Raw genomic sequence first — 17803 nt, 5'->3', positions numbered from 1 at the left:
TAAAGCAAATTTAGAGCAGGAGCAAGTTAAAAGGCCCAAGGAAATTAGAAAGGGCTTTTCCTGGTGCTGAAATGACCTCAGAGTAGGCGAGTTTCTCTGGGAAAGGGCGTTCCATTGACGGTGTGTCACAAATGGAGCCAAATGCATATAATTAAAAATGTGGACACTGGTGGCTCTTTGCTGTTGTGTCGCTTTAAGCCTTATTTTTCTGCCGCATTGATGGGCTTGATCATATATAGAGCAATAACATCTTCTGCGATGACTCTCTGTGTTAAGCTTTGGAAATCTGAAACAAGCTCTTCTTTTATAAAAGCTGTTCTTCAGCAGTGCTCTATTTTAAAATCATGTAGGTGTTGCGTGCAGCTGGCTTTTTCTAGAATAAATAAGAACTGGAGCCCCAATCTTCTCAATTGCATAACTAATGAGTAATGAGTCACAGAGGATAATGAAATACAGTTTTCTCTGCACTTGGTATTCTTACACAGTTATCTGTCCTGGTTTGCACACCCCACAGAATAGCAGTGTTTTCAGTGAGCGTTCTTCACGACGAGAGGATAGTTATCGTTGCTGAGCAAAGGCCGGACTCTACGGAGGAAGACAGCTTTCAGTGGATGAGCAGAGTGCTACAGGTACAGTTGCTTAAGCTGTAATCCGCAGGGTCAAATGGAAAGTTGGGGTGGCCAGATGTGCCTTGCCTTCCCTGGAAGCATGAGCCTAAATTTCTCCATCTATTGCCACTCACATACAGAGGTGAGACATCAATATACAAAACAAAAGCCATATTCTCACTGCCACCCAATTAATCCTTCTGTATCCTCTCTGGAATCTTCCACTGCACAAAGAGTCATATTCTTTGTTTGGACAGGCTTTAAGAGTTAATTTTAATTCTCCCCCACTGCCTCTTGGAACAAGCGACTGCTTCTCCCCTGTCTTTTGATTAGAGTAGCAATAACCATGCTGTGGACTTGCATGAACTTTAAGAAAAATCAAGGAATGGCATGTGAAAGGCGGTTTTTCGTACTGGTGGAAAATACACAGCAGGGTAAAGGTAAAGGGACCCATGGCCATTAGGTCCAGTCGTGACCGACTCTGGGGTTGTGGCGCTCATCTCGCTTTATTGGCCGAGGGAGCCGGCATACAGGTCATGTGCCCAGCATGACTAAGCCGCTTCTGGTGAACCAGAGCAGCACATGGAAATGCCGTTTACCTTCCTGCCGAAGTGGTACCTATTTATCTACTTGCACTTTGACGTGCTTTTGAACAGCAGGATATGAAGCACAAAAGTGATACCAGCCTTGCTTAGTGGCTCTTCATTTTTCCACTTTGGTGTGGAGAACTTGCTTCAGGTCTTGGGTTCGCTGCAGCCCACAGGATTAAGCACCCTCCCCACTGTATGTTTGCACAGAAGGTACCAGATATTGGTGGTTGCATATAAGGTCCCTTGACACATGTTTCTTCTTTGAGGCCTTCTGCACTCAGAGAGAGCATGGGAAGTTTTATAAACGTGGCAGCATAGCATTCCAGGTTCTATTGCATACTTGATTGAAAAAAGAAAATGCTTCAAAGTGGTTTTGTTTCAAATGTAATGAACCATATGGGGTAATGAGAGTCATAGCTCATAGGTAGCATGGTACTGAGTCGGGGAGGTGGGAGTTTTTAATTGCCTTGTACATTTAACTTCACATTGTATTTAGCAGTGTGCCCTATAGTAGCAACGCTGATCAGTATAAAGCAAGTCAGAATTAATTATGTTTACCTGGGTGGTGATCTCTCAGCCTTTATTGTGTCACATGGATTGCCTTTGTAATCGCTTTTGGTAGAGGTCCCTTTTAAGTAGAGGAATTCTTCAGGTGAAGTAAGTTTCTTTACTCATGCTTTAAGAAACATTGATGGGAAGATGAAACCTCATCAGAAATGCTCCCTTGCTAAATCAATGGTTGGAGCTAAGGCTGGATCAGTGGGCGTGGCAGGAGTTGGATATCACTGTCCCCTGTCATGTTTAAGTCTCATGCTGGATCCCACAGAGAAAGCAGCAAGACAGGCCAGGTGTTGCAGGACCACGGATAGCTCCACGTGAGCAACTTCCTCTGATAGGGTTAAGTCTGAGCCTTTTTAAGCATCCTTCTCAGTTCTGTATCCTCCCTTCTGGTGCACTCCTTGCAGTGCAGGACCAGGATCAGATTGCTCAGGAGAAGGTTACTGATCCTAATGCTATGGAAGTTTGCTCTTGTGGGCTCTTGTCTATCAGCCCCAGACTCAGTGGTCTTCCAATCTCCAGGAGCAGGCTTGAAGCTCTGGACCTGGTTTGATTCCATAGCTGGAGGCGCCTGCAACCTCAGACTCTGAACCTTGATCCCTGCTAGACTTTTGGGTCATTACAATGACACTCTGATGGAATCCATGAGTTTATTGCATATTTGTCAGTGTTGGGACACACAGGCTTCTTGTAGTATAGACCATATTGTGCTCCTTGTTGTTGTCTAAAGCGATAATATTTTGAATATGTGTTCTGGTAAGAGCAAGGTCTCATTTGTTGTTGTGAGGACAACCAGTATGTTTTGAGATTCTGGGCAGTTTTGAAGAAGCTCGTTGTATTCCATAATTGGCATACTTTTAACCTGGAAGTTCATGACAGAGAGCGGACAGTTCATCCAGGCTCCACTTCTATTGTTTTCCTACACAAACAGTGAGCTAGTAAGACTTAGACAGGAACACGTTCTTCTCTTTCTCTTGCCTCTGTAGCAATTTGAAATCCATGGTTGTAGGAGGTACATACATATATGGTGAAAAAATAATTGAAACAGGCTATTTCTGCTTCAGTGTACACGACTGGATTAAAATAAAATTTACTTTTTCATAGGTATAATTAGTCTTGGCTTGTAGTGCATAGCTGATGTGCACAGTGACTAAGGAGCCATGGACCATTTGGTTTTGACATGTTTTGTGTCTCTGAGTTTGCTTATTTGAGATCACCAACTGAGTAATCTTGACAGTCTCAGACTTTTTATACTTCTGTCTTGAATTCACAGTACATTATTGGATCCACATGACATTATTGTTTAAGAGCAGGCATGTCCAACAGGTCAATTGCGATCTACTGGTTGATTGCATGGGTGTCTCAGGTCGATCGTGGGCTGAAGGAAAGTGATCTCTCCTGGGTCTTCCTTATCTCCCTCCCCTTAAAAAAGCTCAACAACTTTGGGTAATCCTTCCATAAAAAAAACTCAACAACTCCTGGTAATGACAGTGGGTGGATCACAGCTAGTATTTTTATACTGGGAGTAGATCGCAGTCTCTTGGGAGTTGGACATGCCTGTTTTAGAGGATAGAGAGTTTCCAAATACCTTTTTACAGCTCCTCCTTTCACATCTGACCTTGCATTAAATTCCCTTTTTTAATGTTTCTAGGCTATAGACAGTATTCATCAAGTGGGAGTTTACTGCCTAGCCCTGGTACCAGCAAACACACTCCCAAAGACTCCTCTAGGTGGAATCCACTTATCCGAAACGAAGCAGCTTTTCCTCGAAGGAGCACTGCATCCCTGTAATGTGTTGATGTGTCCACACACCTGTGTAACAAACCTGCCTAAACCAAGACAAAAACAGCCAGGTAAGCTCAATGGCTCCATAAATAATAGGCTTACTGGATACTTTAGGAACATTGGAAGCTGCCTTTCTACTGGGCCAGATCAGTGCTCCATCTAGCTCAGTATTGTCTACAATGATATGTTCAGTAGTCGTTGAGACGCCGACTTTAGTACATAGGTATTGCAGAAAATTATTCTGATCCAATTGAAGATACAAGCTGTTGATGGTCCTCTGTGAACTTGCTGCATGTTTCCCTTACTACTCAAAAAGTCGTTGGGCTGTGGTGTTTGTTGAGCCTCCCAGCAGTAGTGGAAATCTGGAAAGGCTCACCTTGATGAGAAGGAAGGAGAGGCTGCTGGGCAGTAGGCTTTTTATTGTCTGTTATCTTGGTTCATCTAATCTTCCCTGCTCCTCCAGCTCTAGGGAGATTAGCTGAGAATGATAACTAGAGGTAAAAACTCACTGGTCAATGATGTCTCCTTGCCTGTCATGAGTTCTTCTTCTTCTTCTTCTTTTTGTAAAGCTTCTCTAACTTTCCTCCACCTCTGCGAGTCATCGAAATTCTGTAGACTGGAAGCTATATTTTCTTATTAATGTATCCAGGTTAGAAGAGTCAAGGTTCTGGCGTCACCTTAGCCATATCGGTTGACCTCTTCTTCAGAGGTGGAAATGTTTTTCTGTTCCTGTTCTGTTGTCATCTAGGTATATGTGTGTCACTCCATGAAAATGCTTGTCAGTCATTCTTGTTTATTATGGTTGTATAGTAATATCAAGGGGAAACCAGCCCACGAAGGGAACCTATTCTGTTGTGTGCCGAACATTTGCATCTAAAGTAGGAGATACTTAGCGCAATTAGGAAATTTTAGCACGTACTCTGTTGCCGCATATAGCGGTTTGAGTTTTGCATTGTAGTACTTGTACTTGCCTGTTCTTGTTGTTTTATTGTACTGTAAACATCTTTCTATAGAAATTGGCCCTGCCTCTGTGATGGTGGGGAATCTCGTCTCTGGGAAAAGAATTGCTCAGGCAAGCGGTAGAGATTTGGGTCAAATAGAAGATAACGATCAAGCCAGAAAGGTAAAGCAGATACCCTTCCTTATAGGTTGTGGGGCTCCACAGAATGGCATTGTTGTTGTATGATACGTGCCGCGTTTATTGGACACAAGCGGGCAAACTCAAAACTGGAATAGAAGTTTTTTTCTTGTCATTTCCAGATCTCGTAGTAAGGTTGAAATGTGCTTTGAACACATGCTGGAAAAGCAGGATAGAAATACTTCAAATAAATGAATAAATTCTAAAAGCCAGGTTTCACTGAACTGATGGTTGTGTGAACAGGCCTCTATTTCATTGCCAGTATGTGATACAGAAACCAGATGTGGCTATCACTTTATAGCACTTGCAGACTTGATTCTAAAATGCATATTTTTTGTTTTTGAGAATATGTGTGTGTGTGTGTGTGTTTATGGCTGACGTGATAATTGTTATGAATAGTATTCCGTTTTAAAGTTGCCCCAATAATTCCTATAAATGTTCATTGAATATATCTCTTGGATATATTGTTTCCTGTTCATATAACCCATGCAGGCGTATCTCACAGTCTTAAACGGTTTTAAGCCTCTTAAGACAATAGAGCATTGCTATGTTGATTGATGAACAAGATGTAGTACAGCAGTTTATTTTAAATTCTTGGCTTTAAAATACTTATATCCTGCCTTTTCAGTTTTCCATTCCCAAAAGTATTAAGCTTATTCCTCCACAACGATATATGCATGTGTAAAACTGGCAGCTGTGTCCAAGAGGGGAAGGGGCAGCTCTCTAAAAATGCTTTTAAAAATGTTTAATAGAGTATTATGCTTCTTACCTCTCCTCTCTGATGTTGTCTTCCTCACTGCGCACAGTTCCTGTTTCTCTCAGAAGTCTTACAATGGAGAGCGCAAACAACTCCTGACCACGTGCTTTACACACTGCTAAATTGTAGGGTAAGGATATCTGGGTTTTATTTACATTACAGGGGTATCCTTTGGGCAGGGGCTTTGAGCACAAAACAATTCCCTTTAAAGCCTTAAAACAACAAATCCCAATAAAATTGCCTAAAATAGACTTGTACCCCAAGCAGAAAAAAGCATTTATAATACTTGCAAAAAACTTCAAACTTCTGAAAGTGTTCTTGGGAATGCGGTTTTGTCACTGTGGAGCTTTCACTTAGAGTGCCTTTGCTAATCTTACTTCCACCATGGGAGGTTTGTGCATGGACTGTACAGGCTAGAATATAATAATGTTTGCTTTCTCTTTGCACCATCCCCTGCCTTTCTTCTGCTGTCAGCCTGCCTATTAGGTGGAGCTGCTTGTTTCCTTAGGTTTCAATGCAAAAGCTGTTGGGGGAAAATCAGTGCATTGTGCCAATAAGAGACCATGCTTGAACTCATCACATCCTGCCTTTGCTACACTCTAGGCCTGCCTTTAAAAAATAAATAAATACCCACAACTGTTCAGAGGTAGCTAGATCACCCTGAGATCCATTAACTTTATTAACTGTGCAATTATCATCTTCTCAGGTGATGATGTGACGATCATGAATAGCACCAAATCCTTCATTTGCAACTTATCTTCAGTTGGGTTTTCCCCCCCTTAAACATTCCATCTAGTCTCTATGATTAAGCCATTTCAGTACATAAAAGCAGTCGATGCATGATAATGGAGTGTGCCGCCGTTCTATTGTGCAGTGAACACTTATCTTTTTGAGGCAGATAGTTAAATAAATTCTGGAGTTGTGTGTGAGAGAGAGAGAGAGATGTGCATTATGAATAAGAATTAGTTTCTTCAACAGTTGGGAGGATGTGTGTTTACATTTAGAAATTTGAGGAAAATAATAGCTTCAGGTGCTTCAAAACGTGTGACATTCCTTCTGATAGTTTTTTTGGTTTCGTCCTTTGGACATTCAATTTGAATACTTTTTTATTGACTATAGAAGCTCCCAGTTGTGATGGGGGCTGAAAACTCTGGTTTCCAGTTAAAACGTGAAACCCAGATGCCACAAGTACAGGCTCTTCCTCTTGCTTGAATTGGGTGGAGAATTCCCCAGCTGCCCATTTACTGAATCCAATCATTTTTCTGCCACGAGGCTGGCAGGGAGGGAGCAGTTTTATATGTATCTGTAACTTGAAACAATCTGAGGCTCGTGGTTCAACTTCAGCGCCCTTCCTCCAGTTTCCATTTCTTGAATTTAGCTTGTGGGGCATGGGCACGGTCTCTCAAACAGCCTCTTGAACTCTGTAAGGTACTGGGAAGTCTGTTCGCTTTACTATTAACAACAAATATATGAGGTCACCCAAGTTGTCTTTGTGGAATCCACACATGTTTGGGAATTTGGAGCAATGTGGGGGTGGAATAATAATAGGAAGTAGGCCCAGAAACAACCCAAAAGGCATGGATTGTTCAAGTGAGCACATGGTGAGGCCATCTCACTTTATTCAGTGAATTTATTATGATTCCATATAGTATTCTCTCTCTCTCTCCCCACCCCCCTTGACCCACACAGCCACCCTCTCATTCTGAAAGAGAGAAGAGCCAGTGTCTTCCATGCAGACAGTGTCCAGTAATCTCACTTGCTGCTTCCCTGCTCCAAAGCCATTCTGAGAGGAGTTCCAGGCTCTGGCAGTAGAGAAGAGGAGGCAAAAGATGGCCTCACTCCCAGAGTTCAGTGTGATTTGCTTTGGGTCTGTGCTTGCTAGGTATAAGCACACAGGCATGTCAGCTTAGTCCTCTTAGAACCAGTTGCACAGAGGAGCAGGAGATCTCCCTCTGATTCCATGCTTCTTTTCACAGATATAGCATGAAGATGGGTGCAAGAATCTGCCCCTACGTATTTTCAATTTGGCCCGAAAATGAAGGCCAACCCAAATGTCTTTGCCCTGGTTTTACCATATATGCCAAGCTATTGGATTGTGGTGTCAGCCTTGCCTCCTAACTGAGTCTCTTTGTGGGTGGGTGGTTCAGATTCCCAGAAGCCCTTCATTCTTGTAAAATTTTATGTGATGTGCCAGCAGTTCCCACACAGTGTGGAGGATTGCTGCCCTGTTCCCTCTCTAATAAGTTTGGTGAAGACAAACGTTTTCAACGCAAGCTCCCTCTTTTGTCCCCATCCAACCCTCTCCTGAAGCTGAGGTTTGTTATGTTATGTTGTTAGCTGAGTTCGTTCCAATGTGCAAGTTAATGAACTTCCAGGAACACCCCTTTTAAGCAGGCTTTTTTATTTATTTATCAGGATTGCTGCATTAATATGCAGGCATGAACTACTGAGCAGCTATAAGGGTAGAAAGCATTGCTGCCTCTCTCTTGATGTTAAGCTGATTCTGATTAGTGATTTGGAAGACTCTGTTTAAACATGAATCCAATACTGTTTTTAACCTGAGCCCATTCTATGATTGAGGTCCCATCATGTTTATTACAATGTCATTAAGAGTCTAATATGGCCCAAAGCCTTCTCCACTGCCCCATTCCTTTTCCAGCGCTTCCTTGGTTCTTGGGGAAGCAATCAATAGGCCCTAGATGTTGTTGTCCATATATCTGGCTGCCAGTGACCAGGGGAAAATGTAGTTCCCATGGGCCCTAGCTAGGATGCCAGGATCTACAGGAGCTATGTTTTCCTGTGACTTCTGGTGGTCCTGGACAGAACTGCACAAATGTATCAGCACCTAGGGTCTAATGGAGGCCCCATAGGGATGCCTCCCTACTGGTGTAGCTCTTAGGCAGGCACCCCCAAACTCGGCCCTCCAGATGTTTTGGGACAACATCTCCCATCATCCCTATCTAACAGGACCAGTGGTCAGGGATGGTGGGAACTGTAGTCCCAAAACATCTGGAGGGCCGAGTTTGGGGATGCCTGTTCTTAGGTCAGTGCGCCTGGCTGTTAACCAGAAGGTTGGTGGTTTGAGTCCACCAAGGGACAGCTGTGGGCAGGATTCGTGCATGGTGAGGGGTTGGACTCTCGTGATCCCTTCCAACTCTACAATTTTATGATTCTGTGAGGAAGGCAACTGAAAAGCTTCTTGCATGTAGTCATCACATAGTAGGCTCAGATCTTGATTTGGGTTTGGGCTCAACTTGTAGTGGTGGTGTGTGGTGTTAAACACTTGGTTTTCATCGCTGTGCTTTTAAAAAGAAAAGAAAAGAAAAAATCTCTCTGCTTCTTTCCCAATACAGGGGACAATAGCAAACTCTCTAACATGTGTTCAGCTACATAAACGAGCTGAAAAGATAGCCGTTATGTTGATGGAAAGGGGACACTTACAAGATGGCGACCATGTTGCTTTGGTCTACCCACCAGGTAAAGAACAAAATATGTGTTTTCAGTGGTGATTCCTAAAGACTTTGTAAGTAGAGATGCAAAAATTAGTCAATATGCTGATTGAAAGGCTACAAACACGTGCATTTAATTTATAGGGCTTTAGTGGAGTCATGATCAATTTTCCCCACTGCTCTTTATGAAGCTTTGGCATGCCCGACTTTTATCGGGACTTCAGCAATTGATTTCAATTAAACACGTACCCTTAAAACCACAGCCTAAATTGGGCTGTTGTTGAAACCTACCACCACCTTTAGAAAACTCTACACGATAATAGTGCTATTGAAGAACAAACCATAGCAGCCTCATATGCTCCAAAATATGAGGTGAGAGTGAGCTGAATTTATCCCTCAACTAAAAAAATAGTTACATCAGCAGTCTGCTAAATGGGGCCAAATGAGTACACACAGGATGATAAACAATGTGAGTCATAGTGAGATCAGACCCACTGAAGTCAAAGCAGTGTTACTCACAATAGATATCACCTACAGTCCTTTCACAGTTAACTGTGAGTGTATCTCATATATATGTGTACTTGGAAGTTAGTTGTAATGGCTTCAGTAGGGCTTGCTCCCAGATACGTGGGTGCAGGATAGTAGCCTCAAAGCCCCTCACTAAGATGCCAGTAATGGTTGTTACAAAATAGTTATTCAAAGTCTTACTTCCATGAGATGTTGCAAAGTATTTCAGTACATTTTTATCTGAGCCCATGATTCTCTGATGTTCTTCAGATGTGTGTGCTTTTGTTTTTAAAAGTTGTTTTATTCCATTGGGGATTCTGGAGTGCAATAGCGTGCAAGAAAATGATTGTGTCTTGCAATGTTCAAAAAATTATTTTGGACATTATTTTTATTCATTTAGAAGATGTCTGTACTGCTCTTCAGATCAAAACTCTCAGGGCACATATAAAATTCAGTGTATAAACATACAAAGATTACAGAACAACTCTCTGTTTGTCCAAACAGATGAATAAAATTCAGCACAATGGATAAAACCATAGTTAAAAGCAGCTTACACTATATGCTGGACTGCTTGCTAAAACCAAAAACTCTTTGCTTGGCACCAAAGTGATATCAAAGCTGGTGCCAGGCAGTTGTATCTCGGGTCATGGGACAACATAATTTCAGATAGCAGGGAAATTCAGAGAATTATCTTAAAATCTGTTTTAATTTTAATTAGCTGTTTGATGGCATCCATGAAGGCTTCAGAGTGTATTGTCTTTAAAAAGAGCAGCTCAGATCAAAACGATTGATGAAGCTTAAGAAACACTGAAACAGGAAAGATGCAGATTTCCTGAGGTCTCTCCACTGTTAATATAGGCTCATTGATGTTGTTTCAACATAGTATTTATGCTGGGTAAATTACTTTCACTTTTGTGTCTACACACGCCTTCAAACGTGAACGTCATAATCAGTTTCTTCTCCTTCTTCTCCTCCTCCTTCTTCTCTTTCTCCTCCTTCTCTTTCTCCTCCTCCATCATGCAGGTATAGATCTGATTGCTGCATTTTACGGGTGTTTGTACGCAGGCTGTGTGCCAATAACAGTTCGACCTCCACACCCCCAGAACATTGCAACAACATTGCCTACGGTCAAGATGATTGTGGAGGTCAGCTGACTAGTCAAAATGCTTATTTAAATTTTTTGTATCTGGGATCCAGTGATTTCCAGGCATGACTATAGATTTTTTTGGGAGGGGTTATATATAATGTATACAGACACCATTTTTTTAGTTTCAAAAGTTGGGTGGGATGGGGAGGAAAGCTTCTCAAGAAGCACAAACCATGGTCCAGGTGTCTACTATAACCAGTCTGAGATGGCTTCAAATCCTCACTCAGTAATTTTTTGGTCATGTTTTTTGCATTTATAATAACATTGAATAAAACTATTATTATTAAGTAATTATAATTTATTATAATAATTATTTTGCAAAGGCATGAAAAGGAATTTTACAATTCAAAATACTGAAAAACAAAGGAAAGAGTTACAAAAGGCAAAACAGTAAAATGGTACACATGGCTAAGGCCAACTCTATGGCCTGGTCTCCTCCTTTTGTGATTTCCCAGCTGAGTTTTCTCATGTAGTTCTTTCATCTTGACCAGGCTTCTTCACCCTCGGCCCTCCAGATGTTTTTGGCCTACAACTCCCATGATCCCTAGCTAGCAGGACCAGTGGTCAGGGGTGATGGGAATTGTAGTCTCAAAACATCTGGAGGGCCGAGGTTGAGGAAGCCTGATCTTAACTTACCTCACAGAGCTGTTGTGAGGATGCATGGTTATTACAATCCCCAAAATGATAACGTGTGTGGGTGGAAATGTGCATACTTTTATTATCCCTTATTTTGCGTAAGGTTTTCCTTTTTCCGTGCATGCCTATTCAGCCATTGTAACTGAAGAAGCTTTTTTTCAAACAAGCTAGTAGGAAGCTTTAAATATATACAGTGGTACCTCGGGTTACATACGCTTCAGGTTACAGACTCCGCTAACCCAGAAATAGTGCTTCAGGTTAAGAACTTTGCTTCAGGATGAGAACAGAAATCGGGCTCCGGCGGCGAGGCAGCAGCAGGAGGCCCCATTAGCTAAAGTGGTGCTTCAGGTTAAGAACAGTTTCAGGTTAAGAACAGACCTCTGGAACGAATTAAGTACTTAACCTGAGGTACCACTATCCAGTTATGTGAAACGGTGGTCTCATAACCATTTTCATGTGAGGTGATTTTGATGTTATATCTCTTCTCTCCCCCCCCCCCTTTCCTTTGCTGAATCCTACAGGTGAGTCGCTCTGCCTGCTTAATGACGACACAATTAATATGTAAATTGTTGCGGTCACGAGAGGCAGCAGCAGCGGTGGATGTCAGAACGTGGCCCCCTATCTTAGACACAGGTATGTGCTGTCCTCTGAGGCCCCTCTTGTTTCTAAGTATTTCAACTGCGTCTTGCAGGCGCTGCGGGAATCACGCCTTCCTTTTTCTCCCCCAGATGATTTGCCAAAGAAGCGGCCTCCTCAGATCTACAAACCTTCTAACCCCGACATGCTGGCTTATCTCGATTTCAGTGTATCCACAACTGGAATGCTAGCAGGGGTGAAGGTAGGGACGACGCTCCCCAAAGCGAATGTGAAACACGGTGTGCGAGCTGGGGTGGGGAGGATGGGTGGAATATTGTAGCGGTGTGGATAAGGAGAGCTGGTCCAAAAGTGGACAGGGCAGATGCTGCACCCTGGACCCATGGACCGTATTTTTTGCTCTATAGGACTCACCGGACCATAGGATGCACCTTGTTTTAGAGGGGGAGAACAAGGGGTAAAAAATCTCTCCCTCTCTGCTCAGCGCCCTTTCAGCGAAGTGGCAGGAGAAACGGAGCCTCTTCCATTTCTCCTCCCGCTTGGCTGAAGGGGCGCTGCGCAGCTCTTCCTCTTCTGAAGCCAGGAGAGTCTTGCTCTCCTGGCTTCAGTGAAAGGAACCTGCGGAGTGCAGTGGGAACTCGCGCTGTGCTCCGCAGGCTTCAGGCGGTTATCCCTGAAGCCTGGAGAGCGTTGCTATCGCTGAAGCCAAGGAACCTGCATTCGCTCTATAGGACGCACACACAGTTCCCCTTAATTTTTGGAGGGGGAAAAGTGCATCCTATAGAGCGAAAAATACGGTATTTACAAGTGAAAAGATATATGTACCAAGGCAACCCAAGTTGTCTGCATGCATTCTGCTTGCACCAACAGGTGCCAAGTCCAAAGGCAACTCTTGCACAGCTTCCTAGCATCACAGGGGGCATCGCAGCTCCAGGCCAAACTATATGCAATGGGACAAGCCTGTTTTCTGACACATTGTTGCACGTAAACAATACCGGGGAGTGAAGAACGTATGTGAAAATGGGGAACGAAATCCTCCCCTCTCTCTTACCTTGTCATGTTCTGTCGCTGGGAGCACTTTCCTCCCATCGCGGAGCTTTCCAGTACCAGAAGTGAGCCAGGCTGGAGAATAATACTGTTTAAGCAGCAGAACGCAGTGCAGGGAATGTAAAAGAAGAGGCAGTTTCTGAATCTGAATTTATTCCATTCTGTTGCTAATCAGCTGTAAGCCCCTTTGGTCCGCTGATGCCTACTCCAGCTGGATGGTGATCTCCCAAGGGCTCTCCCAGATCCGCTAGCTCTTCATTCTTTCTGGGGAACTAACCTTGGGTTTCCTGAGTGCCAAAGCATGTGCTCTTCCCACTGAGCTATGGCTGTGCCCTTCTGGCATTCCGCACCCCCTCGCCCTTGCTCAGTTGAAAGATGTAGCCCATTTTCTCTTCAGTGCTGTACATAATTTCCAGCCTTCCTGAAGATAACCTAGAAATCAAAGGCACTGATGAGTCACACTCCCTTCCTTTTCTTTACTTAGTTGATTGAATATACTCCTTGGGAAACACATTAATTTTCATTATCTATAAATGATTTTGCATGTGTTTTTGCGGGTGGGATGTAAACTGATGCTTATTTTTACCCATCCTATTACCGTCTTAAGGCCTGGCGGTAGTTCAGAAACAAACCTCTGGAAAGATGCCGTTCGTCATCTTAATTACTGCCCTGTTACCTTCTTCCAGATGTCTCATGCAGCCACTAGTGCCTTCTGTCGTTCTATTAAGCTGCAGTGTGAGCTTTATCCTTCCAGAGAAGTTGCAATCTGTTTGGACCCTTACTGTGGACTTGGGTTTGTCCTTTGGTGCCTCTGTAGGTAAGTTTCTCTTCTGGAGCCTTCAAGTATCACCAAACAAAAATGTTGCTGCTATATCTATGTGTGTGTAAGAGAGACGAGAGAGAAGGGACCAGCCCCCAGATGATGTGACCAGTGTGTGTTTCAGAGAAGGGCATTGTACTTGTTTTGGTGAAGGGCAGGCTAGATGTACAAATCATCAATAAAAGAATGGATGGATACTGCTAGAAGCAAATTTGACGACAAGCCCATCCTGGAGCATGCAGCCTGCACTAAATGTAGACATTAAAGCCAAAACCTAAAGAAGCACCATTGTATCTTTTTAACGGGAACAAATGGGACCTTCAACAATGGAAATGAACCAAGGGGGACCTGCAACAAAGTGTTGCAGTGTAGAATGCTCCTTTTCAGTGTTCTAGCCATATGCTTTCCCAAGATACATGGTTACAACACGCAACCACCCATTTTTTGGTTTTGCTTCCCTGCCCATCACTCGGTCAGCATTCTGGGGCCACTGAACATGCTCAGTTCTTTTTTTATATTGTATATCAAATCAATTTGTAGTAGAAACAGCATTGATCACACTTAAATCAATCACTCACAAAAAGAAAAGTTGAGCAGGGACACTGTCAAATAACTGAATCATCGAATGCATCATCAAGGCTTCAGCTATCCATGACATAGCATCTCCATAAATAACCATGAGCGGCTGGAGGTCTTGCATTAACACCACTTCTACTTGCACAGTTGATATATGGGAAGCATACCTTAGCAAAAGGATTATGTTTAGTTTGACCTTTAACAACCCTTCTGTGTTGCCTTAGGTGCTCGGAAAAAGCAAAATCCCAAACTTTACTTTGTCATCCAGACAGAGATGTTCCTTTGTTGTCTTTCCAGTGGGTGGCAATCTTTAAATGACCAGTGGTAAAAAGCATGGCAATTAGATCCTTATGTGTGATGGATGAGGTCTAGATCCATGACGAAAGGGCTCAGTTCCTTATTGAGCTGATTTGTCTCCTCGCATAATTTTTAAAAAATATCTCCATAAGAGTCCACACTTGGAGAATGAATGTATGAGAAAGCCTTCTCCTGGGCCTGTTTATGTAATACTTTGCCAGTAGGGTTGTATTCATGATTAGATAGGGATCTTGCAAACCTAGAGATCTTGTGTTCCTATCTTGTACATAATTTGTACATACAGTATGAATTTAAAGCAGGGAGGAAGTATGATCTAGTTAGATATTATCTGTTAATCCAGTACGTTAAAAAAAATAGACTGTTTCTCCATAAGCATGTTTGGTTGTCCAATACTGGCTCTTCAACAATAAGTCAGTTTTATTTATTGATCAGGGGTGGTATTCAACTTAGTTTCACTGTTAAGTAGACCCACTGAAATTAATGGACCTAACTTAATCATGTTCATTAGTTTCAGTAAGTCTACTTTCAATAAAACTTAGTTGAATATCACCCAAGATTTGTTACCCAGCCTTCACCGTAAGCCTCAGGGCAGATTACAGCAATAGAAAATGCAATTATGAAACCAGATAAAGTCATTGTAATTATAGCATACATAAAATTGTTCCAAATGGAACAGAACGATATCATTACTATGATAGTCCGAACTCCATCAAACTTCTCTGCTATTGTTGGAGCAGTGTTCTGTTTGCTAGCTGCTTTAAATAATCTAGAAGTAGAATTTTGGGTTACAGGGGTAAGAAATACCCTGTCATTTCATTCATTATTTGTTGCCACAAAAGCATGTATTACTGGAGATCACCAGACTATGTAGATGAAATTGTCCTCCAAATATCTGCATCTCTAACATTTATCCTCAGTTCCTAGATATTTCTGCCTCAGTCTTTGTGGGGTTAAAAAGTTTCCTTTCACATCTGCTGAAATCAAATTGTGCAAGATCTCTGCCATTTATTTAGACTCATTAATAGTCACTCCTCGGTTTCTGTCCCTTTGCCATTTCCTCATAAATATATCTGGTTTGTTTGCCAACTCCAGAATCATATTATATGATCTCCCTGTTAATCCCTTATTCTTAGTGTCCGATCATAATGCTTCACATTTGCTTGCCTGGCTCCCTTGAATATTTCCTGAGTAATGCAGTTACGGCTTCTCTCATCTGAAAGTACTGAAAGAGAGGTATTACAGCGCCCATAGCTCTTGCAATTTCTTCATAGGACATAATGTTGCATCCATTCATTATATCTTTAATGGAATCTAGGCCCCGCTGAAGTCATATGTTCGTATTCCCCAGCATGCCAGTTGAAAACAATGAAGCATTTAGGTGCATTTTGATTATTGCACCCAAATACCTCGCTGCTGTACTTTGGTTATTGTTGAAAACTTACCTGTTCTACCCAGTTTTCCACCAAAGAATGTGCTCTATTTATATATAAAAAAGAGAATATGTGATATATTGGATGCTTTAGTGGTAGGTGAAAAAAAACACACCTTTGTGAAGCATAGGAAGAGAATAAAAAATAAAGCCTGATTTGTTATTGGAGAGATTATCGCGCTTGGAAATTTTGACTTTAGAACCAGTTTACTGCCTCATACATTTCAACCAGTTGCTTTCAGTGTGAAAGGGAGAATGTGCCATTCATATAAAAAAATAGAAAAACTCTCAGCCGACTCATATTTGTGGTAAGATGAAAATTCCTTCAATTCCCTGAAAATTAAGACAGTCTTCAGGAGGTGTTTTTGCCTCATACCTCGAAACATTTGCAACTAACCGTGCCAAAATTTGGCACATCACATGTCAGGGAAGAATTAGAGGTTTTCAGTTTATCAGAGGGAGAAAGCATTCCCCAAGGGGGGAAGGAGAGCAGTGAATCTAATAGAAGGGAGCAAGAGGAACAACAGGGAGGGACCGGTTGTTCACAGGAAAGGCAAGGGTTAAGTTCTAGCTCAGATTCGGAGGAGGGGAGATACAGGCCAGCTCTAGCCAGGAGGTTAGAAAAAAGAGCGGGAAAGCGAAGGGAAAGGCGCCTTCGCCATTTTGAGAGTGGCTGGTCATGGAGAAGCAGAGCTCAGAAGGTATCTGAAAGAAGTGACTCTGAGGAATAATAGTTAAGAACTGTTTATAAGAATGTTTTGTTAATACGCAATAAAAAGTTTTATAAAAGAACAAGAAGCGTTTGTGTGGTGATCTGAAGAGGACAACGACCAGTCCTGACAGAATACCTTCTGCTCTGCGCCTCTTCACTATAAGTAAAGAAGGAGAAACCAAAATGGATGGAGCTGTGGCGCCAGTTGGGCAAGGAGAAACCCCCGCGCTCCAGCTAACATTACAGGACTTATGGCAACAGAACTTACAGTTGAAAAGTCAAGTCGACGTACTATCGGCAGCACTGGGAGAACATAGAATCATGCTGCAATCGACGTGTGGAGATAGAGTGAGTAAAACATTTACTGTACGTCCACGTAGCTTCAAGGGAGAAAGCTCTGAATACATGGCTTTCAAGACAGAAATTTCTTACATAATTGAGATAAAGGATAAAGAATTTCAATCTGAGCAAGAGAAGGTTGCTTATGTGATTAATTTCTTGGAAGGGAGGGCTAAGGACTGTGTTATACCCCTCATATCTCGGAGGGATGTCGCCCTAGGAAATCTACAAATTTTTCTGCAGTATCTAGACACAATTTTCTTAGACCCTGCTCATGAAACAACCACAGCTAGGCAGCTGTTGAGAATGAGACAAGGAAAAGACACTGTGGGAGTTTATTGGTCCAACTTTAGTTTGCTGGTGCAGAAATTAAAATGGGATCTGAATTCCCCAACAGTTGCAGCCCTTTTTAGGGAAGGACTGAATAATGAGATTTTAGACCAATTGGCCCAAATGCCAGAACCTAGTTCCTTGGACTCTCTGGTCCGAACGTGCCTGCAATTGAGCCTACGCGTGGAACGGAGGGCTAGTGAAAAGAAGGAACAATGGAGACCACGGTGGCGGGAAAATAATATCGAAAGTACAGAGAGCAGAGCGGGCAACGTGACAGGACGAGAGCGGCCAGAGCCCATGGAATTAGGAGCAGCCAGACCCCTCCCAGTTACTACCTCTTCCATGGTAAGAGGAAATGCAGGGAAAGGAAGAGATGCAAGGCGTTGCTTTGTCTGTGGAAAACCAGGGCATCTAGCACGACAATGTCACAATCGTAAAGGATGGGAGTCTCTATCTGGAG

At 42.6% G+C, this 17803-nt stretch overlaps 1 protein-coding gene across 7 annotated transcripts in view; it reads left to right on the top strand.

Annotated features, from left to right (window-relative positions):
* DIP2C (disco interacting protein 2 homolog C) overlaps window positions 1–17803 on the top strand; it is a 292492-nt gene that overhangs the window by 235592 nt on the left and 39097 nt on the right. For all 7 annotated transcript variants that reach the window (XM_083466596.1, XM_083466595.1, XM_083466591.1 and 4 more), the window contains 9 exons: window positions 515–629; window positions 3408–3609; window positions 4555–4664; window positions 5486–5566; window positions 8790–8913; window positions 10416–10537; window positions 11697–11808; window positions 11904–12013; window positions 13503–13633. In XM_083466596.1, coding sequence (XP_083322722.1) covers window positions 515–629; window positions 3408–3609; window positions 4555–4664; window positions 5486–5566; window positions 8790–8913; window positions 10416–10537; window positions 11697–11808; window positions 11904–12013; window positions 13503–13633 — 1107 coding nt within the window. The remainder of the gene's footprint in view (window positions 1–514; window positions 630–3407; window positions 3610–4554; window positions 4665–5485; window positions 5567–8789; window positions 8914–10415; window positions 10538–11696; window positions 11809–11903; window positions 12014–13502; window positions 13634–17803) is intronic.

Source organism: Podarcis liolepis (assembly GCF_965112155.1).
Source record: "Podarcis liolepis genome assembly, chromosome: 12".
Classification (NCBI taxonomy): domain Eukaryota; kingdom Metazoa; phylum Chordata; class Lepidosauria; order Squamata; family Lacertidae; genus Podarcis; species Podarcis liolepis.
This window is presented reverse-complemented; position numbering and strand designations above follow the sequence as displayed.